At 37.2% G+C, this 25271-nt stretch overlaps 1 protein-coding gene across 2 annotated transcripts in view; it reads left to right on the top strand.

The window, feature by feature from the left end:
* Window positions 1–25271, top strand: part of ZFPM2 (zinc finger protein, FOG family member 2) — a 304518-nt gene that overhangs the window by 186796 nt on the left and 92451 nt on the right. For both annotated transcript variants that reach the window (XM_021546440.2, XM_021546439.2), the window contains one exon: window positions 7863–7974. In XM_021546440.2, coding sequence (XP_021402115.2) covers window positions 7863–7974 — 112 coding nt within the window. The remainder of the gene's footprint in view (window positions 1–7862; window positions 7975–25271) is intronic.

Raw genomic sequence — 25271 nt, 5'->3', positions numbered from 1 at the left:
AAGTGAGAGACCAGTTGTCAGGAGCTTACCAGGGACTGATGGTTTATCCCACAGTTTGGTCCGTCAGCCTATCCAGACTAAATTCAATGTTTGCAGAATTGCAGCTGAGCAATACTGAGCAGGGTGTTCATCTATCTTACGTGAGAAATGTTTGGCAAAAGTGACATAAGTTACATTCAAGCAAGTGCATTCAGAAAGTGTTTACTGGCAAATATCAACATAGCTTCATTAGTAGAAAGAGAGATTAAACTCTTAGAATACACAGTAATTTACAACAGTGAGGTTAACCCAGTAGGAAAAATGCACTGATAATTCAATGTGAAAGTGTGCAAGCAGTTCTGCATTATATCTTGTCTAAAGATAAGTTATATAGTGTGTGATTTCATTGGGACAGGTGCAGCAAAGCAGGAAGGTTCAACACCCATGGCAGATACCCGAACACTAAGACACACTGACAGTGCTCGTGCTACCCACAGGTATCAACTCACAAGAGAGATGACTCACTCAGAGTTGTCAATTTTCAGAATATCCTCAGCACATTTATGCTAATCACGGCATAATACAAATTACGATTTCCTGCTTCTGTTTATTTCGTGAACACACTTTACATACATACACCACTTTCCCAAAGAACAAAATGAACAAGAAAAGAGTAAAAGGAAAAATAAAATGAAAAAGTGAAGTCAAGAAAGTGATGGCAAAATACACTGCTATCCATTCCATGCTCTTTGAGAAAGGAAGTTAGCTGTACATAGTCAGGTATTTATAAAATGGGAAAAAAGATGAGAGAGGAAAGGGCAGGGGAGCAGCAACTATGGAATGAAGCCAGGTGAAGACTTCAGAGGAAGGAAGGACTGCAGTAGAAAGCCCATCAAGACAGAATGATGTGGGCAGTGGACGATCACTGAGTGTTCAGAGATTCATTTTCCAGCTTTTCCATTCCTGTTCCAATCAGTTGGTTGTCACCTCCTCCAGGACCACAGAAGCAATCACCAGCACTCAGATAGGTCCAGCTATTCCATAATATGGATTTATTTAAAAGTGTTTAGAACTGGGGAAGAGTTTGAATATGGGTTCCAAGGGCATCCTGAATTAAAAATAACAAATTGCTTTTGACAGTATTACTTTGTACATAAATTACAATGACATTTGATTTATGTTTATTTTACAGATTTGAAAAAAATGCACCCTAGTGAGGTAAAATGAATTGAACCCCATGTTTATCACACATTTAATTTTCATTAGGCAATCACATTTGATAGTAATGAAAGTTTGGAAATAATATTAAAATCCTGACAAATGTTGGAAAATATTAATACAGCTAGGGTGTGGGGGTTTGTTATTTGAATAATTTCTTTTGTCTACTTTCGGTTTGTGGACGAAATGTACATAGTGATAGGTAGTGAAATGTATGTTCAGCCTTGTCACTTGACAAGTGATGATCCCTTGGGGTAAACAGCAGGGTTTCTCAGTTGCAGGGAATCCCAGCTGTCTTTCGGGATTCCATCTGTGTACACATTTCCCCCCCACCCCCCTTTTTTTTTTTGTGTGTTTTTGATACATTTAAAGGCTTTGGTTTGAACACAGCCTCTTCAACTGTTACCAGTATTTTTCTTATACTATCACAAAAAAAGATAGTGGGAAGTAGACACTTCTTTTCTTCATCACTAGTTTCATGGCCCATCAAAAGTAACAATTTGTGCAGATCTACAGATTCTTGAACATTCCTCTGAAATCCTGAGTCCCATAAAGTTGTAAAGTAGTAACTGAAAGAGTTATTCCATGCTGTCTGAAGATGTAGGTAAAATTAACTGCATGCATTATGTTGATATCAAGTTTTCAAAGTTTGTGGCTTTGGGTTTGAATTTTTTTCAGCCACAAGGACTAAGGATTGCAAAATTTCTTTTGCATTTAGTTCAAGTTTCAAGATCTCCCCTGCAGACATAGTGGGGGCTAGGAAATCTCGAATGCTGGTGCAATTGTAAGATTCTAGAGTGGGTGTTTCTAGCTGGAGACTGTCATGTCTTTCCTTTAATTAGTGATGTCATCAGCATGGAACCACAGCACTGAAAACGTCCTGATAACTCCAGCGTTGTGTTAGTGGAGAAGAGTTGCCTCTGCATGTCTAGCAAAGAATGATGTGGCACTGTGAAGTGCTTCCATGGGCCTTGACTAGCAGGTGTTCCAGAAAAGCCCTTGAGATAAATATTCTTCCAAGACTGAATCCTCCTTGAAAAAAGATAAGAGTTTTCAGGGAAGCTACAGGAAGTGAAAGACAGTCCAGCTGATTGCATACAAATGAACAACAAGATGCAGATCTCTGTCCATTGGGCTGTTTGGATGGGATTGTCTTACAGCTTCATGAATTTGTAATCAGTTATAAGGTAAAGAAATGCACTTAGACAGTTAGTGTGAGAGGTGATAAAATGGAGTTACCACTCTTCTTGTTATTCAGAAACATCTTAAAACAAATATTAATTAATCCAGTATAGTCTGAGACCTATGCAGATATCTGTTATTGCACTGTCCAGAATGACCCTTAGGAGCCTTTCCCAACTGAATTGATTTGATGAGCTTACAAAGTTTGCTGGTGATCATCAAAGGTGAACCCAACCTCTCAAGAAGGGATCTTCTGCAGTTTCAGCGTGTCAACCCTGTGATGATCCAATTGAATTTAAATTGATTTCAAAGAAGAAACCTCTGTCAGTGTATTAACTGGTGTTTTGCTAGCCCAGACTCGTATCTGAAGGCACCTGAGATATGTTTACAGCTCTCCTCCCAGTACACTCTTGTTTTTAATTGACTATATAAACTAACTCTGCCCAGGGGACATTGCATGGGAACTTTCTCGAAGGTCATGAAGATATTCTGGTAATATTCTTTATCTTTCATGGGAACTCAGCCTCCTTGGGAGGTTTAGAAAGAAAATCTTTTTGCAGGAACCAAAATACAGTAAGAAACAAAACCTTTGAGTATCAGTGCATCTCTTTAAATAATGCTGAACACTTCTTGGAACACCGTGCCTGGGACAGGATGGTCATGTCACAGTGACTTACTGAACATGAGCTCAGTAGCACAGCTTCTGAAGAAACAGCTAGCACTGATCGGGCATTTGACATCAGAATTTCATAGATTCCAAACAACTTGATCATGCTGTATTTTTTTTTTCTTCAGCGTGGGGGTTTCCTCAAGCTTCTGCCAGGCCACACACATCATATGTTAGAAGTCTTTGCAGGGAAGAGCCTATCTAATGTTACTTGTCAGCATTGATTCCATTTAGCAAGAGTGCAAAACTATTTTCGGCCTGCTGTGATGGCTATTTTTATCTCCATTAACCTCTTGACTGAATATAAACATTTATTGAGGGTTACCTCCCTTGTTTGTCCAGTTGCTTCAAAGGTTAGTGAAAAGTGGATGCCTGCCTGACCTCTTTTATCCTCATTAGCTAATTCTAATTGTTCCCTGAGAGATCACAGTTTTGACCCTGCTTGTCCTTGTCAAATTTGTCTAGTTATGGCATGAAAACATTAGGAGAAATTGCATTTTCAGGGAAACATCACTCAAGTGTAGAATGTAGAGTTACCTAGTGTAGAGCAGTGAACAATACTGTGGGTCTATAATGTGCCCTCATTTGAAAAACCTGAGGTAATTACTCTATGGTCCCATCTTACAGACACCTGGGTTAGCAGAGCCTTGTGGTCATGCTTGGGCAGCAGGGAGAATATTTTGTAAGCTTTTGCATAATGTGTAGCAGCTCTTTTGGAAGGAGAAATAAAACTATGTTTGGTTTTTGAGGTCTTATTTGTAAACAGCTGCAATACTGTTGCTTCTGTATCAAGAAAGCTTTTTTCTTGTGTGTAAAAAGGTACATTTCTTAAGCTAGAGATATTCCTGCTAGCACTTTGAAAAACCCCAAACAAGAGTTTAAAGTAGGCAACACCTACCACCACTATTTTGGGAATGACCAACTACACTTTGCAGTATGACAAATACGTCTTTTGAATTACAGGATGATTTTCATGGAACTCTCTGAGAGCATGAACATACTTTAATTCAAGTAGGATGTCTCAAAGTTAAAAGAGCTGTCATGAAGAATGTATAGCCCTGCCAAGACTTTCTTCGGTGTCAAGCCAAGAAAGCCCTTTTTCATCTTCCTTGGTGGTTCTCAGCTGTGGTTGTACCGTTGAGACAAAGGACCTGGCAGGTCTCAATTAGGTATCTCAAACAGACAGGTCCTGGGCTTCAGAGGTTGTAACCAGTGCCTTAAATTCCACAGGCACTTAGTGCAAATTAAAAAGCACTGGTGTAATGTGCTCAAAGCACGATATCCTGCTTTAGAAGCGGGTTGCTGCATTCTGCACCCGCTTCAGCTTTCAAATGGATTTAAAATGTAGCCTCAGGTGTAGCGCATTGCAGTAGTCTAATCTTGAGGTGATAAAGGCATGACTGATTTAACCATAGCTTCTTGTTATCTTGGACTGGGGTCTTTTCATTTTAACCATTTTAAGGAAATGGCCTTTTCCGAATCAGCAGGCTTGCTTCAGTTCTTACTATGTAATAAGGCACAACAAGAGCAAGCTTCCCTCAGTGGTGAACACCTATGAATTTGTAAACCTCACAGGATGCCAGACCCCAAGAGCTGCTGCTGTGGTCCTCACCTGCCTTACAGCTCACACAATATGCCAGTAAGGTGCATCAAAGGGAAGCCACTGCTGGTATCCCTCAGTGGAGCTGCCAAGCTTTACAAGCAGCTGGGGTCTTGTGAAGTTTTGCTTTCATATTAAAATAAGTTTATTTACATATCTGTACAGCTTCTCGGAGCAGAGCCATGGGAGAATGGGAAATTCTTTTGAGGTGTCCACCAATTCTTCTGGGCTAGCAGAGCTGTAAGATGAAACACCCTGTTCCTCCTCCAGCCTATCTCTAGTGTTTAGAGACCACTTACAGCTGCAGAGCTGATTACAAGTTCAGCTGCCAAGTTGACCTGGAACCTAATTTAGTGATAACCATGGAGCTCTTTAAGTTCCAAAGAAGCCCTGTAAATGGGAAATGGCAAAGCAGACACACGTGCTGTCTGCTGGTGCTCAGTCTACCTGCTGCCACTGCTGCTTCACCTCAGAAAGGATGAAGCCTGGGCCCCTCTCCTTGTCTGGAGAAAACTGGGGCAGTGGCCTGGGACTAAGCCTACCACTTACTAAAGGAGAAATTAATCTCCATGAGAAAGTCAAACGGTATCTCTGTATCTCATTCTTCCTCAGCAGTATGTGGTTAAGTATAATCCTTTCCCAGGACATATTATTTGCCCTGTCTATGTAGATAAACTATTGCCCAGCACAAGAAGATCCTGATATTATTTGAGGCTTTTTGATACCACCTTAATGCAGATAATACCCTTAGAGATGGAAGAGACACAATGAAATGTCAGACGTCTGGAAAGAAGTAAACCAGAAATAGGAATTAGATCTTGTGAAAATTAAATACATGATCCCTTCTGCACTTAAAAGATAGAATTTTGGTTTGTTCTGTTTTTTAACTTGGCCTCCAACTTTAGAAAAAAAGCCCACAACCAATCTTTTTTGAATGTCTTAATAATTTGTGGTATACTTGGAAAAGTCTCCTAGCTGGATAATATTTCACTGTCTTTTGAATGTACTTGGGATTACCAGAGACTGAAAGCATATATAAGCACAAAAACATGTTAAAGGCTTGACTGAAATGGCACTTGGAGAAATGCAGCAAGTATTGGAGTGTGTCCTGATCCTCCTCTTAATGATTGCTATGCAGCCATAGTTGCCAGCAGTCTTGCTTAAGCTTGTATTCACTTTGGGTATGATTCTCAGCTATGTGAGGAAGGCCACTCTAAATTGTTTCCATGGCAGCCTTAGTGCTATTTTGGTGTAAATTGCAGTAAAGTTCAGACTTTTCTGTGATAGGAGATAGAGATGATACTTTGATTACCTTTCATCTCATCTGTTGCATCTCTTTTTCAGTTCTTGCCTTGTTTATGTCATTATTTTCTATATAGCCCATATGTATATGCTTTACACTGATTTCATAACTGATAATATCAGGCTTCTTGATAATTTACATATAAATTTATTTAGCCAAATTAAAAAAAATAAAATACTTTTGTTTACTGGTCAATTATTAATTCGAATTTAAGTTAAAAATACAAGTGCATGCAGTTGAGTTGACTCTTGTAATACTTAATATAAGCAAAACATACTTTCTGTAACTTCCCATAGAGAAAGCAGTATTAGGAGTTGAGACATTGCAAGTCTCTTGCTTCAGTATTTTTACACTAGGTAGGTGTATTTTTGGTAGATGTTACATTCCTTTTTCCTAATTTCATTCATAATTTCTATTTGTTTTTCCCCAATACATAGGGAAGATGAATAATGTCATAGAGTGCATATGGAAGTGTGACTTATACACAAATACATGTATGAAAAATGTAAAATCTAAAATGAAAATTAAGTAAGAAGTAGTGTACTTTATAAAACAGTATTACAGTCTATACAGATATAAACCCCACACAAATATAAAGACCTGTGACATTTAATCTTTTTCTGTCATCGTTATTAAAATATTAATGTAATTATAGTAAATATATATTATCTAATATTATTGATTTAATCTTATATGACTAAAATATTTTAAGCAATATCTTATTTTCAATAAATATTTTAAGTATCTTTTGTGAATGTAATATGTTCTGTGGTAACTGTTTTTATTCTTCACTACATTTCTAGAATACTTATCAATAATAAATGCTGGCAAAGCATCTTGAATGTCCATGAAAATATGATTTTCAGTATCTTAAATTTTTTTATCTTTGTCAGTAATAGAGTATATTGCAATAAAAAATAGATTGAGACAACTAGAGAATTACTGGTGGAGTATAAAAACAAATAAATTATCTTCCAAAATGTTGGAATGTCTTGGACAGAATTATATCCCCGAAAAAATATTTAAAAGTTTAAAAGTCGTGTTGTGGCTGTTTTACTTTGTACTCTCTGTTGTGGTTTAATTCTTGATGCAGAAAAGAACTGTCTATATAGAAGTCTAAGTGCCACATACTGACAAACTCAGGATTACCCACAGAATTTTTGCTAATTTGATTAGTAAAAGGAGTTAATTGTTAATAAATTTCAGGCTTCTGCCTCAAATAAAAACATTCTCTAAGTATAGAATCTGAAATACAGACAGGAGACGGTAAATTACCTGCATGCCTTTCAGATGTGAAGATGTCTTGCTTTACTTTTAAGTCTTTGAATGTATTAATACAACTTCTTTTATATTCTTTATGCAGTGTATCATTAGCATTATTACTCTTTCAGACATAGTAAGATCACACATCAACACATAGCGAAAGAGTAAAAAATTCCATTATCCATTCAGAACAATTTCCTATGATAATACAAATGTTACCCAGGACAGATCTTTGAAATGGATACCAATTCTTTAAATTCTTTCCTGTCTGTTTCAGGAAATAGTGAGATCCCATTGATAATGAGGTACAATGTATCTAAAGTTCACTTCTAAACACTTGGTTCTTTGCTGTGAAAGTCATCTGCATTCCCTTTATAATTCTCAGCCACCAGAGATCTGTGTAATCTTGGAGATCTGATCCAATATCATTCAGAAAAATCCTTGATAACAGTTTCACCATTCAATCAATGAAAGAACTAAAGCTTCCTGCTTGTGTCTTCTTTAAAAAAATCCTGAGGCAGGGGAATAAGACTTTGGCTTATGGGTTTTGAGATTTTGTTGTTTGCAAATAAAATGATTATTACCATTATTATTCAAGTTCTTAATCAAGACGAACAAATGGCATCTGTTTGTTATCATCCTTCCTACAGAAGACAAAGGCTTCAGTCCCTATGGTACTGACTGCTGGCCCCAAGTGGCTGCTGGATGTGACTTGGCAAGGAGTAGAAGACAGCAAAAACAACTGCATTGTGTACAGCAAAGGTAAACACAAACTGATTTTTTTCCTTACTTTCTTGTGTAAACTACTGAGATAAATATGTACCTGTTGCATACTAGGAAAATTAATACTAAGTCTCCCCTTAATGACAGGTTTTGTTCCCATTTTTCTTCCATGTTCTGGTTTTGCCTTTTTTTTTCTTTTAGTGATATAAAAACCCACATGGTAACTGTAGTTTATTAAATGCTTTATAAATACTGAAGGACATCAGCTGGCATAAAACATAATATCCATTTCTCTCTGAGAGTCAGTGCTCTGGGAAACCTCAATGAAACCTATATGCTTTGAATAGGTGAATTCTTTTTGACTTTTTTTTTTTTTTTGCATACTTGATATAATTTCTCTATTTTACATTATATTTTACATTGTAGACTACTAACTGAAATCCAGTTTCATATGAAGAATGAGAATTTGATTGGACTATGAAAAGACTGTATGTCAGAATGGTAGCATAAGATAAATGGAACTGGATTTCAGGGTTGGCACGTCTGACATTCCAGTCTCTGTGTGGCAACGTGATGATGCTACGCTGGAGTGTATTGGTGAATGGATATCACTGTGTCTTATGCTAATTTTCAGATTTTTTCAAGTCAGTACAAGTTCTTATAAGGCTGCCCTCCAAAGATGCCTTATGTAGCCCACCACATCTAACAGCTCCTTTGGTTCAAGGTGCACAGGTTTTTGTCTTGCATCTAGAAACAGTGCAAAGAGCCTTGGGTTCAGTCCATAGCACCATGGACTATGCACCAGTCTGCTACAGTCACTGTGAAAGTTTTCTAAATGCAGCTACAGAATCATTACAATATGTTAAAAAAAAAAAAAAAGAGAAACAAAAAAACCACTTGAAAACATGGAATAAAAATAACTTAGTGTAGCTGTGTTTGGCATTTACCCTACAGATCAGGTTGCAAAACTATGACTTTCCTTCCTTGTATTTCAATCTCAGCACTTTGTGAATACTTCAGAACATGCACTGTTCTTGTTTAATTTCTTTTAGGTTTTATTTCTAACCAAACAGACCTACTGAGATCAAAGATTTGTTTGCTGAGGCAACCTAGTGACCATTTCAGCATACAAGCATCCAGGCAAATAAGCACCCATATCAATATATTAACATACAAAACCACTAATCATAACATCAAAGACTCCTAAAAACTTACTAGAAACAATTACAACTTGTTCCTATAATCATTGCAATTTATACACTTATAAGAGGATTGCCTTTAAACTGCCACAAGCCTTTGAAAGTTGAAACACTGAAAACAGGGAATTTGCATGCTAAAAATGAGTCGCACACCAGGGTCTTATAAATTCTTTCTATTGTAATTACAGAATGTCAACACATTCATTCTATAACCTGAAACACCTGCAGTACTAGAGAACTGGGCTCAGATCTAAAAAGGGTTGAGCTGCCCTCCCTTCACAGCTTGCTGATTGCAGCCCAAGTGGAAGAGGCAGCAAAGTATCAAACACACTGAAGCTTTTTGCATGAATCCAGAGCTGCATTCATAATGCATAATATTCATAACATTGAATACACACGGGCAAACTTTTCTGCAAAAACTTCTTAATGTAATGGTAACCTATTTTCTCTCCAAAACATAGCTTCTGCAAATTCCCATAGGATGATGTCTTATACTCTTAAGAGTATTATACTCTTTCTGTAGTTATAATACTTAGCGCACATTTACCAGTTGGATTTTTCATCTTCAAAGTATTTTAGAAGCATTAACTAAATCATTATACAGTTTTGGTCCTGTCTGACTTATTCTATTAAAATACAACTTTTTTTTCCAAATAGTAAAGAACTTACTTCAATTTGATGCAATATGATAAACCCAAAATATTAGTATTTTCATTCAAAGGTGATGGATTTTGTTTCACTGATCATGCTGGTTATTTTAGTACTTGGTTAACAAGGTATGGCAAGCCAATTGAACAGTATGCAATGTGAATTCTATCGGCTCTACCACAGATGCATGTTATAACTAAAGTTGAGAATAAATCTGAGGATGAATACATGTTAAAAACCTGCTGCTTCACTAAACTAATGCAGGATGTTGTAGATATGCTTTGCTTTCACTGTGTTCAGTTCCTCTCTTTGCACTCTAAGGTGGCTGCTCTGTCGGTCATTAAGCATCTACACTTGCCTTGAGCTCTGTTGGGATTTTTGTGCTAGAAAGATTAATTGGCTTGGATCACAAAACAATGTCAAATAGAAGATGGTAAAATAAATAAATAGAATAATGTTTCTCCCTTCAATTTGTATCTCATCATTCCAGATTACATTTCTTTGATTTGTGTTAGCTTTCTCTCTCCTATAGTGCCATTACTTCTAATGAAACAGTGTCAGCTGACATGTAGCTGTAATTCGATGTTATGTTGTAGTTGCATGTGTATAATTTTGTTAGTTTGCTTAGCACTACATTGTTATTTCTAAAAGCAATTAGCTGAACAAATGTGTGGAATTGTCCATGTAGCAGATTTGGTCACCTGGAGCTGTTTTCCATACTAAACTCAAGATGAGATGAGTGGAGTAAATTGGCACATTTCTAAGACGAAGATAAGTTTAGAATTGGCTAACAGTACATAGTACTGGTTGATCAGTTGCTGACTCCGAAGCACATGCCATATTTCCTTTTAGCTCATTACAGAGGTATCTTTGAGAGCAGAATTTTCCCAGATCCTTCAGGAGAACATAGGAATGTCAGTCTGATTTCCAATTCAGTAGAGGCTGTGAGCACTGTAGTCACCCACATATTGCACACAGAATAATCACAGGGACAGGAATCTAGATCCTATTGAAAGAGAATTCATACTGGCTGATTAAGTCCCTATTTGCCTTCAATGCTCTCCTTCTCTGCATAAAATACTTCATACTTTCCCTAGGCAAACAAACAAAGCATATATGTGCACATTTATTTATTTATTTATTATTTATGATGCACACATAGAGGATTATATTTCTAAGTTATTAAAGTGAAATCACAAGTCATCTTCTATACAAATCTTTAGATAAAGAATTATCTATAATTATTTATAATCATGCATTAGATTACATTCAAAGTGAATAGCTATGAAATAAATATTCAATACTTGAAATAAGTGCTATTCTAATTATTCAGTTTAGTCTAGGATCACTACCTGTATTTTTTATAACTACGTTTCCCCAGTACTAGGACAAATTAGAAAAGAAAAAACAGTTCATTAGGGATAGGCAATTATTATCTCATTTTACAAATTCTGATACAAGCTGGCTATTCATGGCACATTCCATTCCATTTTCTTAAAGAAAACTTTTACAACTGTAATTACATTCAAAAGTAATGCTAGTTTTGTTTTAATATTTATTGTAAAATTCTCTCTTGTTTCAAAAATGGGCTTTCAGAAAGTCTATTTGGTAATTTGAGATATGTCCTAGAAACTGAGATTTAAGAGACAGATTTTATGAATTAAAGCTTATTTAGAAGCATATATTCTTTAAAAGAAAAAAGCTTCAGCATAATTCAAGCAAGTTGCAGTAGGAAGTATTAATTCATGAACGGTATCATCATTGCTACATTGCGTACTTTAGAAATATTTTTGCCTAATAGAGTTGTGCATCAGACCTGGAAAATCTCTAAGACCATGGTTAAGAGCCTCCTCACAAGCTAGGAGGGGGCTGGGATATTTATGTGCTACAAATCTTTCACTGTAACAGCAAGGATTTTAAAAAATAAATTATGACTGACCAGAATAGAAACAGTGTAAAAACCACAGTTGCACAGACTAAAAGCCATGCTCATGAACAGACATTTTTCTAGATATTATTTGAACCATTTATGTGAAATGTATGGATACCGTATGTTTAGTGGCATTGTTAAAAAACAGGGTGTCTGTACAAATATTTAGCTGTGAGAATTATAAAATCATAAGGCGATTAAGTTAGCTAGTTGTAAAATTCCAATATTGCTTTTTAAATGACTTCAGGATATAGGAGGTGCTAAGGTTATTATCTGTTATCAGGAATACAGCGGAATTGTACGACTGGATAATAACTAAACAACTGACACAATGTAAAATTACATTATCAGTGTGTTAAAACAAAATTGCGCCCTAAAGGAGTCTACATGCCAGCTCAGAGCTGCAGTGTAATTATGCTTAACTCTGATAATTAAAATACAACGGAGATCAACAGAATCATTTTCATTAAGAAAATTATTAATGATGGTGGTATAACAGTAATTGATTGCAGAGCACCACAGGATAACTCTATGCAGGAAAGCCAACATGTGTAACGTGCGTCTGGGCCGGTCGGGTTGCGTTGCGTCCCACTGAGCGTGCTGCCGGCCAGGTGGCAGCTGTGGGGCACATCCTCTGCTGCAAATCCTAATTTAGGAAACTATTGCTTTACAGGCTGCCCCTTGGAGGGACAGGGATGGGTGCTGGTGCACGGGATGATGGGATGGGTTGGGGACGGCTGCCAAAAGGGAGGTGGCTGCAGGCAGTGACTCGCACATTTTTAAGCCAGTCATCATCTCAGTTTGTGTGAGGCAGTGTTTGGTTTTGCATTTCTATTAGTGATTTACTGATGTTATTTCCTCCTCTGCCTGGCCTCACTGAGTAGTTTATGCCCTTCATTATTTCTGAGAGGATGCGGGAGGAGGAAAACCCATCCTTGCCCCAGCGCGGTTGCACAGGCACTGCGTGACATCTCCGTAAGTGATTCCACAGGGTGCTCCCGTTAATTGTGCTGGTGGTGCGGACACAGGATATCGAGTGCCATAAAAAGCCTCCATCTCTCCGTAAGTGAAATCACAGTCGGTGCCCACTGAGCAACTATAACAAAATCCTTGCTAGGGAGGATGTTGCCTAAGGGTGAGATCCGAGAATTGTCATTTGCTTTGGTGCACAAAAAAAATGGGGAGCGGGGGGAGGAAATTTCGGGGGAGTGCTGCTCCACACAGCTAAGGAATAAGTCCTTGCTCAAACATATGTGGCTTTTGAAAGCTGCCCAAAAAAGTTTATTCCCCAATCACAATAGAGAAGAAGGCTTCTAGGGTGGATTTACAGAATGATGTCAGTTAAAATGACAGCTACCCACATTGAAATTGTGTCATGTAGTTAATTTATTAATAGAAGCTTGAGGAAAGGCAGCACAGAGGAGAGGGCAGGGCAGAAGTCGGGGCTGGAGGCAGAGGGCTGTACTCGACCCTTCTGGGGCTTCCACTGGCTGTTGAGCTCCATAATTCACGTAAAATATGTCAGGAATCACATAACTGCTTACTTATTTCACTGATACTGGGGTGGCTTATTTAGCTGATCTATGTGCCATTTACTGAAAATGCAGACATAGTAAAAGGGTTACGTAAAACCACTAGGAAAAATTGAAGGCAGTTTCTTTTAAATTAATTTTGCTAATTTAAATTAAACATAATTTTTAACATAGAGGAAAATCAATTTTTGCAACAGAAGGGTACTTAAATTTTTCATTTGGTGCGTTTGGTGACAGGATTATTTTTATTGATTGTTCTGTGAGATCCTTGATACCATGTTTTCCCCAGCAAGAGAGTTTTCAGCTAGCAAATACTTTTTTGTCCCCTGTAACTTCAGGCAATGTAATGGTACATTGCACCACAACATACAGCATCAGGGACCCTAATGAGACAGAGGTCAGACACCATAAGAAGTTTAAACACTGCTGCATTAGAATATGAGTATAATTTGGTTTGGGTCAGAGAACAAGTTTTTTAGTAGGCCAAAGGTTTACTTGGGGCATATATTTTAGATTACAGGGGGCTTTTTTCCACATACTATTAAAAAGCAAATTGAGTAAATTTACAAAATCTGTTCCACCTGGACAGTCAGAAAACTGCAGCATCTGCTGTCCTACTGGATGTCTCCATTAACTATACAATGTGCTGAAGCCCTTGGTGGTGCTAAAGATTTTTGCTCCTTCTTTGTATACACTGACAAAAAAATCTGAGTTTTTAACAAAAACACATGTGACATCCTAATGTAAAAGGTCTATGGAGGAGCTTGTTTTGGATTTCTTTTTACACAATAGTGAAAAATTGCAAAGTATTTCTCAAGAGAAGTATAATTTATGTGTATAATGCTTACATAGAATAATATATCTTCATTCACAGTCATTGGAAGAAAATGTGAGCATAGACATAAGGGCATGATGGGTAAGTATATGTCAGGCTACCTGTTTGGTTTTGCAGGGAAGTTGAGAAAGTGGAATGCCAATGACATTGCTATGAGTGAAAGCATTGCAAGTATGTCTTGATAATTTCCTTGCTGGATAAAGAAAGAGAAAATGTTTTGCCTCCATCATTAGTGGTTCTTATGGCTTGTTGATGGCAAAGTGCTGTGGACTTACTTCAGATACTATTCAGCTTCAAAGAACTCACAGAGCAGGACTGTACTTTTTGCTTATTTTTACCTTTGTAAATAGATCTAGTGGGGTATTTTCTGCTTTAGGGAGTTAGAGGTCAGAGCATTGTACATTTTATTAATATCAACAATAAAAAGGTTATTTTATGCATCTTTATGGATATGAATATAACAGCACACTGTATATTATTACATGCCCTTTAAATTCCAAGCATATAGATAATAAAGGGAAGATTACAAGAAATACCAGAGTACAACTAAATTTCCACTTCTAATATGAAAATGCTTTAGCTCATTATTAGTGCATTTCATTTACGTAGCAGCCAAATTATAAGAGTTGTTCTCATATGTATATTGATTTGGGTCTTTTTTCTTATGTTCTTACCACTTTTGTGTAGTGTATTTCATAGTTCAAACTTGGAATTATTTTTCATTTAAGGAGATAAGAAAATAGGCAGAATACTGACATGATTTGCATGGAATTATGTGTTTTGCACCAAAGCTATAAAAATATGTAAACTGAGTCTAAAACTCACCCATGACATCACATTTAGGATGGAAAAGAAGCCCAGTTTGCACTTTACTATGTGACCATATGAAAAGAAACATTGCTTCATACATTGAGACCACTGGCAACAATAAATGCAAGCAGAGTGCTGAGACTTTTTTTTTCAATATATGTATTTCTCTCTCATTTTTCTATGTCAATTGCAGTAATCAGTAATTTCGATTTTTTTTTTAAGAAAAAATGTTGTCATTATTTTCAGGATATGTGATACATGCTAAATGCATTTTACTTTAAATTATTTTTTTACCCATTATGCTCAGTAACTATTGAGGACTGCAATAACCTTGTGACCCCTGGGGCTCATGGAACCATTACCTCTGTCATCTTCCCTACAAAGCAAGAGGGAAGAAAAAAGCCCCAAATTTGCTGAGCCACACATTTCAAGTTGTCGACAGCCCCATCCACAAGAAAACAGAAGAAAATATATATGCACTCTGTCCTGTCAAAAGGCTTTCACCTTATCTTGAGAGACTGTCAGGGCAGGAACATCATGGAATGGACAGGAGTCTATTAAATTAATAAGCTGCTGGATGGTGTCTGGAGAGTTATGATGCACCATAAATCCAGTTTGATCATGGTGGACAAGGTTTAAATCTGCAGCCTCCTAATACACATCCAGGTCCTGGATTGGATTTTAAGTTTTCTGCTGGAGACACAGAGATAGTCCTGTAGCTTTTGAATTAAGATTTATCATTTTTTCATACTTTTTTTTCCCCCCTATACTTCCTGACAAAAATGAAAACACCTTAGGGATCCTGGCAAATGTTACAGCTTGAAATGAAAGAGCTGTTGTCAAGGTGAAACCATGACCTAGAAGCCTAATATCAAACCTGGGTCATTCTTTGCAGGGAGCTCCATTGGTGCTGAGTATAAAATGTCTGTATGCGAGGAGACAGGGTTGAATTAATCTGCAGCCTGTTTTATAGTGATTCCTATTAAATACTTCTACTGTGTATTTTTTGATACAAGATGAACTAACGGTGTACCAGGTAAAAGGAAAAGATGAAAAATGTTGAAATACATTCTTCCCCCATTCCAGGTGTATGTAACAGACACTGAGGTGTCAGAATTCTATGTCCCTTATCTCTAAATGGATTGAGCCTGGTGCTAATAAGAGAAGACCCTTCTGTAGCATTCAAGGTGCCAAGCTCCCAGTAAAACCTGTGTGATGTGCAGCCGTGATGTCCAAGTGGGCAGTGAAGTTGGGCTACCTGGAATGCAGCATTAAAATCATGTTGGATGTGTTTTGTCTTTAGCAGCTTACAAGCAAGGCTGTTATTACGGCACAATGGGTGGAATTCAAGTGTTTCTTGGCCATTTAATTGACCTGCAATTTACTGATTATTACTAGGTCCCTAAGCTCCTATTGCTATTACTCTGGAGACTCCAGTAGGTGATTGTTGTGCTTGCCTGCCCAGGCAATGGCAGAGCCAGCAGCTCTCTCTTCTCAAACTCCGTAGCCAAATTTTGAATCCTGACTAATGTATTTATTAATGATACTTAGACTCTGTGTTAAAGCAATTTGTGCTCCTTTTTGTTCTCACTGTTCATTTAGGAGCTTTAGGAGGCTTCCTGACATTAGAGAAGTCTAAAACCATTGTATATGCTAAAGGAAATGGATAGCTTGTGTTGCAATACCAGGGACACTGAGATTTGTTTTATGCTCAGAAAAATGGATTCAGAGACAAAAGCAATTGAAAAAAAGCTCTTCTGGAGTGTAGGTTTCCTTAAACAGAAAATGGGATCAAGATGTAACCCTCAGTCATCCATACATACATCTCCCTCCACTGTATTTCAGGAATTGCTTAAGAACTGTAGCTAGAGATCATGCGTGACTGAATCCTGACCTCTCTATTGATCCTGGGGATCAATGTGTGTACTCTCTGATCCAAAGATCAATGTTGGCATTTCTCTCCTTCCCACACTGCTTTTGATGCAACCCAGGGCTTGTTTGGCTTTCTGGGCTGCAAGTGCACATTGCAGGATGTTTTCCAGCCTCTCATCCACCAGGACCCCCCCCTCCTTCTCAGCAGGGCTGTTCTTGATCTGTTCATCCCCCAGCCTGTGTTGATACTGGGGGTTACTCTGACTCAGGTGCAGCACTTTGTATTTGACCTTGTTAAACCTCATGAGATTCCCATGGGCTACTTCTCAATCTTGTCCAAATCCCTCTGGATGAATCCCATTCTTCAGGTGTCACCCATAGGTGTATCAACTTGGTGTCTTCTGCAAATCTGCTGAGGGTGCACTTGATCCTTTTGTCTGTGTCCTTAATAAAGATATTAAATAGCACTGGTCCCAGTAGGGACCCTGAGCAACACCAATTTTCTCTGATTTCCATCAAGTCTCTGAGATGTTAACCTCTGTCTTCTGGATGTGACTGTCCATCATATTCTTATCCATTTAGAAGATCATCCATCAAACCCATCTCTCTCTAGTTTAGAAAGCAAGATCTTGTGGAGGACCATGTCAGAGGCTTTACAGAAGTCCAGACAAATGACATCTGTTGCTTTTCCCTTGTCCACTGATGCAGCCACTGCATCACAGAAGGTCGCTGGGCTGGTCAGGCAAGACTTGCCCTTGGTGAAGCCATGCTAACTTCAATTGAAAAGTAAGATGACGTATTGTTAGTCTCTAGCTGAAACAAATGTTCACATGTGTAGGAATGGAACCATGTGAGATTTAGGAGAAACAGCATTGGTTTTGGCCAGACAAAACATTTACTGACATGATAAGATGGGCAATTGAACTTAAAAGTATGAGATGAAAAGGAAATGTTTTACACTAGGAAATGAGAAGGGTGGCATCAAGTGATCACTATGCATCTTCTATTAATCTGTTATTTTAAATGTGAACAGGCTCACTTTTATGGTGACTGCATGTGCATTTTAATGGATTTAAATTATGTGAGGTTGAAATGCATTTTCAAGTTACAATTAAATGAAAATTTAAAATAAGACTGACAGATTGCTAAGGCTAAGCTAGTTCTATGATTAAGGTTCAATTAAATTATATTTATCATGGGAGCAAATGAAGTATAAAATCACAAACAATAATATTTTTCAGTGGCTTACTTTGGTGGAAAGTGTAGTCTGAAGTATGACTTTGAGACTTTTATCTTTCATTCCCTTCTAAAGTAGAAATTAATTAGGGCTAAATAAGCATTGGCTGTAGGTTGAGAACCCCATCCCGAGTCTTTTGTGGACCAGTGGTCCAGGAGCAATTTACTATTTGTCATGCAAAGTGTTATGTATTTTATTTGGGTTTAACTAGCTAATATAGGGGGAAAGTTGGAATTTTATTAATTGCTTAAGAAATTAACTGTTTTTGTTGCTTTCATGCAAGCCACTTCTGGTCCTTTGCATTTTATCAACAGATCTGCTGAGACTGATTCTTTAAATATGGTTCTTTCTCTTTTCATGTATTTCTATGTAAATCCCTCAATATCAGAAGCTTTGCAGTGAGTCAAAGAATGCTAGGTTTGTACATGCCAACTGTTTCTCAGTTTTACCCAGTGTATCATAACAAGTGAAGCGCAATTTTCTAGACTGCCACAGTATGATCTTCAGCTTTATGTAGATATGACACTGGTGCTCTGTATTTTCGATGCACTTCCTAAAATTCATTATTTATTTGTTCTTCCTTTTCCTACAGAAATACAAGTAAAAGGAATTATATTCTGCATTCTCTTTTATTAATTTGATTTTAATTTTATAATCAAAGACAAAAGTGGGTTAACTTTGGACATTGAGCAGCTTGAATTTTTTGATATCTTTAAAAAAATTATCCACAACATCTTAAAAATTGTTCTTTCAAAATGCCATTTCTCTTCTTTTTAAAAGAGTGATGGTAAGTGGGAAAAAAATAATTTTGGATCAATTACACCTAAAAAATCTCTATAATATATTCAGTTAGAAGATTCTAAAAAAGTGATGAGCTGATACATGACCTTTTTCTGTTTAAGAACATATGAACACATTCAAGAAAGTGAAGCATGATTCTAGTGCTAGTGTGTCCCTAATCATTGCAAAGCCTAAACATTTGAATAGTTGAATACTCAAAGGACAAATTTACAGAGAGAATTCAGCTCCTGAGTAAGAGACATCTCCAAAAGCACCCATTGGGAAGTACTCTCCTTAACAAAAGCATATTCTTAAATGGGATTCTTTTCATTTATGAAACTGTACACAGGAGATCTAAGAGTTGGTCTTCAAGCTGGAGATATTGAAGAAAATTCTTAAGTTCAGGACTGCTATTTTTTGGTGTTAGTCTTGTATGGCTGGATCATGTCCCATGTGTCATCTCTGGGATGTTGATGTCACAGAGGAATCAATAGAAGCTGATTAGCAGAAGTTTCTTTGAGCACTATGGTGACAGCACCCCATTAATATCCAGAAGCATTCTTTGTTTCTTTACCTTCTTTCTTTCCAGAGAAAAGTTGAGTCTCTTTGCTTTTGAAGTTTGCAGATTCTGGTCACTAATATTGTTAGTTAGTTAGTTAGTTAGTTAGTTAGTTAGTTAGTTAGTTATCAACAATGTTAGATACTGGGGAAAAGAGAGATCCTGCAGTTTCTAACAGTAAATTTGAATCTCAATTTTGTCTTTTTGGAAATGGCCCAAACAGATTTTAGCTGTATGCTACAAATCAAACACCTGATTTATCAAACTGTATCACTTTCATAGTAGCAACTTGTCAGATCCTGGTAAAAGGTTACCTCTGATTCATGTTTCAATGAATTATTTGGCTCTGGACCGACAGAATTAGCTAGTGTATGCACATGCCCAACTAAACACAATAAAAAAAAATATCATACACTGTTCCTCTTACTGTATTTATTTTTATATGGCAAGTGTCATGACAATGGGTTAATATTTGCTAAATGAAGGAGTTTTGTAGAATAATACTGTAAGTAAAGGACACAAAAAAACCCCTCTGAGTAAAAAATATTTTTACTTGAGAAACAATCTTACTTTCCTATGATATTGTTAAAGAAAACTTTGAATTTTAAACTCAGGATGCTTGTAGAGTTTCTATATGATTTTGCTTTATCCTGACATAAATGTTTTTTCTGTAGAAAATAGACTTCTTTCATAGCACGAAACCAGTTAGGCTATGTCTTAAACACAGGAAACAGCTGTTAATGTTTCAGTATATTTAAAATATTTTCAGTATATAGCCTTTGGCTGGTAAATTGTCTTTTTGTTGTTGTTTTTTGCACCACAGGTAGTGATGCAAACTGCCAACCTTCATTGGCATCTACTGATACAAAACAGATGTAGTGGACAAAAAGACCCATACCATAATTCTCCTCATTCATTGTTCTCATTTGTTCCCGATTTTCTGACTCTGCAGAAATTCAGGTGCATAGAGGAAATGTCTAAAGAACAAGACACATCTCTGAGTAGTTCTTTCTTATTATGTATAATGCACCATAAATTGTATGTACCCAACGATAGTGAACTCTGCCCTCCAGAGATTGAAAAAAAATATCACTCGTCAGGGTAAGTAATCAGCAGGGACTTACAAGTCCCTTGACATCCTTTCATCATAGCTCCTAAATATTGTCTTAGTAGTAGGGCTCTTTGGCAAATTAAAGCACAAGAGAGAAAGCACATAGGACTTCATGCAGAATTCAGACAATGAAAAGGAACTGCCAGAAGTAACCAAATCCTAGCATTTTTATATGTGGCTTGCTTAATTACATTTGCATTTGTTCCCTTTTGAAAATGGCATGTGTCATTCTGCCTTTTCAGAGCTTATATAGCAGTCTATAGGTGGTAATCAAATGTTTAACTACATGTAGCTGGACTGCTAAATAAGTTTTGCAGAGTGAGAGTCTGCATGTCATCAGGCATCTTCAAAATCTTTTTGTATTATCTGTCCAGAATATTTAGTATAAACTGAAGTAACAGCACACAAGAAAGAAAAACAATGATACAGTATTCTTCATGTCTGAGTAGCCCACATAGTGAATGTGTGATTTACAGCATTTGTCACTGAAATGCAGGAATATTTGTCTTGATTTTAAGTGTTTTTAAATGCTCTGTAAGATATTCAGTATGAGTATGCATGCTTTTAAGGCAGGAGGTAAGAAGCAAACGTTTCAAGCCTTATTATTTAGGAACAACTTGGATGCTTAGCATGTCTATTTACATCTATCACTATAAAGTCAAGAGGGTAAAGAATTATTTGGAAATATATTGATGGATTGTTGAAATGTAACTACTTGGTTAGTGAGACTTTTGATAACTCATGTATACTTAGAGCCAAAGGTAACATGGCTACAGTTCATTATGTTTCTGTCAGAAGAATGGGATTTTTTCTGAATTAATTTTATATGCTCCTTTTTTTTTAATTTTTCTTTTTTTCAGCAAGATAACTCTTGTTTTGGGAAATTTTAACATAAAATTTTTACTTACTTATCCCATGGACAACTCACAGCTTAGGAATCTCCTTAGAGTAGTTCCTTAGAATTTGAATTTTTTCCAGTTCTTAGTTTACTGCAAATTTGTTTCTACCTGAGGTCACGCTATTTCTTAGTTGTAGAAACAAATTTTTTATAAACTTGTTATCATCCTGTCATAAGGAGAAGAAACTAAAACTTGAAATGCTAGCAGCAGTTTTTTGGTATTTCATTTGCATCACAGTGACACATGGCTTTGAATTTGGACCTTAATTCACACTTCCTTAGAAAGCACTTGCATTTGGGAGAAGGTTGTAATTCTTGGCTTGAAATATTTTTTTTTCAGACTTGTACCATTCCTTAATTCAAAGTTTGGTTCAATCTTAGGGCATTATTTAAATTTTTTAACTGGGGGAGATTGTGAAGACCTGTTTCTCTTGGACACAAGGAAATACAGAAAGGCAACCAAAGAGACCAAACACAGTTTAGAACACATTCTAAACTGTCAGGTTGTTCATAGGTTCTAGTCTGCTGGTGATATAGTTTCAACAGATACACTAAGGAAAGTGCCAAGACCAGCTTTGACAGGGTTTTCTTTTTTTCTTTTTTTTTTCCTTCCCTTTCCCCCCCCCCCTCCTCCTCTTTCTCTTTTAATCCCTGTGGGGCTCTGTGATTTTTCATAGCTGGACTAAAGTTGTGTCAACGGGAGACTTCCACCATAAAGACTGAAATGTTAAAGAAAGCTACAAGGAACAGCTTTGAGGCAAGGTTTCAAGCTTTGTCATCACGCTTGAAGAATTTTCTGTTTAATGTACTGTAATGCAGTATTCAATGGGGACAAGTTTAATTGAGTTTTACACAACCCAGTTGGGAGTAGCGCTGCAAGGTAGGTGATGTCTAGGTTTTTAATCTTCCACTCCAGAGAGGCTTGTTGACGAAGTGGTTCTTTCTCTTTGTAAGAAAAAAGGGAAGCATGAGAAATGATACATCCGTGGATAAAACCAATTGGCAACCCCCAAAGGAATGAGGGCGATAAGGCGAATCCAGCACTTGTAAGAAATAAAAGAATCCAACTGTTCATTTAAATGAGAAACAACACATGTGATTGAGGAGGCAGGGAGGCTGGGCACTGGAGTGGGGAGGAAGGGACTAATAAACAGAGTGGCTGGTGTTGGGAGTTAGGCGTCCTGCAAAAACAAACCAGGGTTTGTTAGGCAGATTACCAAAGAGATAGTTAATGACATGCATTTTTTAAAGTAAAAGCGGAGTCGAGCATTTCCTATGTCAGAGAAGGTGGCTGAAATGGCAGGAGGGAGGAAGCTGCTGTTAGGCAAAGCCCTACTTAAAGAATCACTATTCCTTCCCTGAGGCCTAACAGCAGCTCTCTATCAAACAGCGTAAAAATAGCACTGGACCCTGTCAAAGAGAAAATAATACCTTCTGTGTAAGCCTCAGTGTATTAAACTGTAGTCCTGTTCAAGTTACTTCTCCTAGAACTTAAGCAGCCGAAAGGATAAAAGCATGCAGTCAATATACTGCCAAATCATCTCCCTGCTCTGGCTCTGCATCCCTGCTAAAGAAAAAAAGTGTTTATCTCTCTCTAAAAGCACTGTCTGCCCTTCATAAAAAATTCTGCTCTTGCCAATCATGTGCAATTATATGTTAGAACTTATTTTAATTTTCACCTACAAACCGATACTCTTCCACTTGTTTTCTCTTAAGATATTTAAGAGATTTGACCTGGTATGTGACTGAAACTGTTTATTTTTTTGATTGTTTTGTCCTTTAATGCTTATATTGGTGTTTTTGTTTGGAGAGGTTTTCCTCCTTGCTCCAGTCATTTGCTGGAGGAGACGCAGTGCTGTGCACTGAGCATTTCCAGGTTTCTTCTGCCATCTTACCATCTCTCATTTTGCCCCATCTGAATCAAGAGGAGTTAACACATTGATTTTTTTTTTTTCTAAAATGCACTGAATACGAGTGTTGGCACGAGCTTAAACAAGCGTAGTTGTGGAGTGCTCTGCTGCCAAGCAAGGTGTTTGCACGCCTTTTGGGAAGGCTGTAGGGCAGAAGGGCAGCCAGCCAGGCCAGCCTTGCACACACCTCACAGGCTGCCTCCCCGTTCCCCAGGCAAGCTCCAGAACCAAGTTTAGCCTCACACCTTTCTACAGACTCCCCAGCAGCCCCTCCTTTGGCCCGTGGCTCCCACACCCAGCCCCGGGAGGGCCGGCAGCCGTGGCTGTGCTCCAGCCTGCTCTAGGGGGGAGAGCTGGGGGTGGGTTTCATAATGGTGCAGAAAGCCTCGGTAATGAGCTATTGTGTGGGAGGGTTGAATTTCACACACAGAACATACATGGGGAGAGAAATTGGAAATTGCATCAGAATATACAGAATTTACACTGCGCTGCTTTCCGAGGTACCACCAGAATCCCTGTTAAATTTATAAATACAGTGCACATGCAAAGTGTAGAGCTGAGCAAATAATTCACAATGAATAATTTATCTGACAAATTTAGCCTTTTTTCTGCTTATGAAATATCCATGAACAGATCTGTGATTTGTAACTGCAACCTTTACAGTGCATTAGCATAGGGTTTTTTTAATTTAATTTCCTTGTGTAGTTTGGTGTAAAAAAGTAATTCCCTGTTATTATTCATACTAGCATTTTAAATAATCAGAAAACAGACTTTGAAGTTCAGCCATGGACAAAGGGAAGGGATGAATGGGACAGGTGTTTTTACCTTGCTGCTGATGCTATTTGTCCAGAAACACTTTCTGTACGCCAAATTTAAAAGGACATCTCACAACAATTTTTATTTCTATTTTTCAGCCTCTGTATTTAGTGTAGAAAAACACAGAGGTGCCTCTTCTTTAATGGAAGAGAATACTCTGAGAAATAACATCCAATAATACAAAAATTTCTTGCAAAAACTGAGGTGGGAGATCTTGGAAGGATGGGGCTGCACTCCCACACTTTGTTAAGAATAATGCATGTTTTGAAGGATTTGCCATTTATCTTTGTTGTAAGACATGGACTGTATCCCTGTTATATCCTGAAAATGGCATCCTTTTGGATGGGCTGAAAAATGGCATCTGCATGGCCTGAAATAATAGGGAAAAATGTGGCTCATGTTTCATAAGACCTTTGCAAACTTTGTAACCCCTTTTTCAGAACAAAATGCTTGTAGCTAAAGAAATGTAAACTAAACCCCATTGGTTTTCTGAGGTAAATGATTTTAAAATGTAGCATTACCATACATACTTTCTGAATATTCTCATCATAAGTTTTCTCCATAATATCTTCATTTTTCTATTCTAATACTTTCTATACAGTCAAACAAACTCATCGCTGTTTACTGTGGATTAAACTGTGAGGAGTTTAACCAGTTTCACTTAAGTTATCAATTGAATCTCTTTGCAGCTTTGTTACAAATAGAGGTCAAGTTTTTTACTGTAGCTAACCTTACTATTCACCATGATTTCAAAATTTCTAAAATATTTTTAGCATAACCCATTTTTTTTCTTTATCTATGTATAACAAAATCTTGAAATAACCTCAGAGGTAATGCTTAAGAAATGGGCAGAAATACAAGGAAATTGTGTTGAGAAACTTTAATTGTGGTTCTAGTCCAGCCCAAATAATGTATTTGTTCTTCATTTGACATATTTAAGGACATATGGTTTGTGAGGCTCTCACAGGGTTAATATATAGCTCTGCTCACAAGACCAACTTTGACAATACCTATCTGGTCAATAATCTCAATAATCTGCTTATTCTTCTCTGCATGCAGAATTAAATCTGTAGGCTTTGCTGGGGAAGAAAGTTGCTCCCTCTTTTCTGATGGTATGTCGGAAAAGAAAGAGTTGGATTTTATCCATATGTTTTCTTCTCAGAACAATTTAATAAATTCTAAGTGGTTCTATCTCAGTA

This window comes from Lonchura striata, chromosome 1, assembly GCF_046129695.1.
Source record: "Lonchura striata isolate bLonStr1 chromosome 1, bLonStr1.mat, whole genome shotgun sequence".
NCBI lineage: Eukaryota > Metazoa > Chordata > Aves > Passeriformes > Estrildidae > Lonchura > Lonchura striata.
Note: the sequence above shows the minus strand (reverse complement) of the source record. Positions and strands in the feature narration are given on the sequence as shown.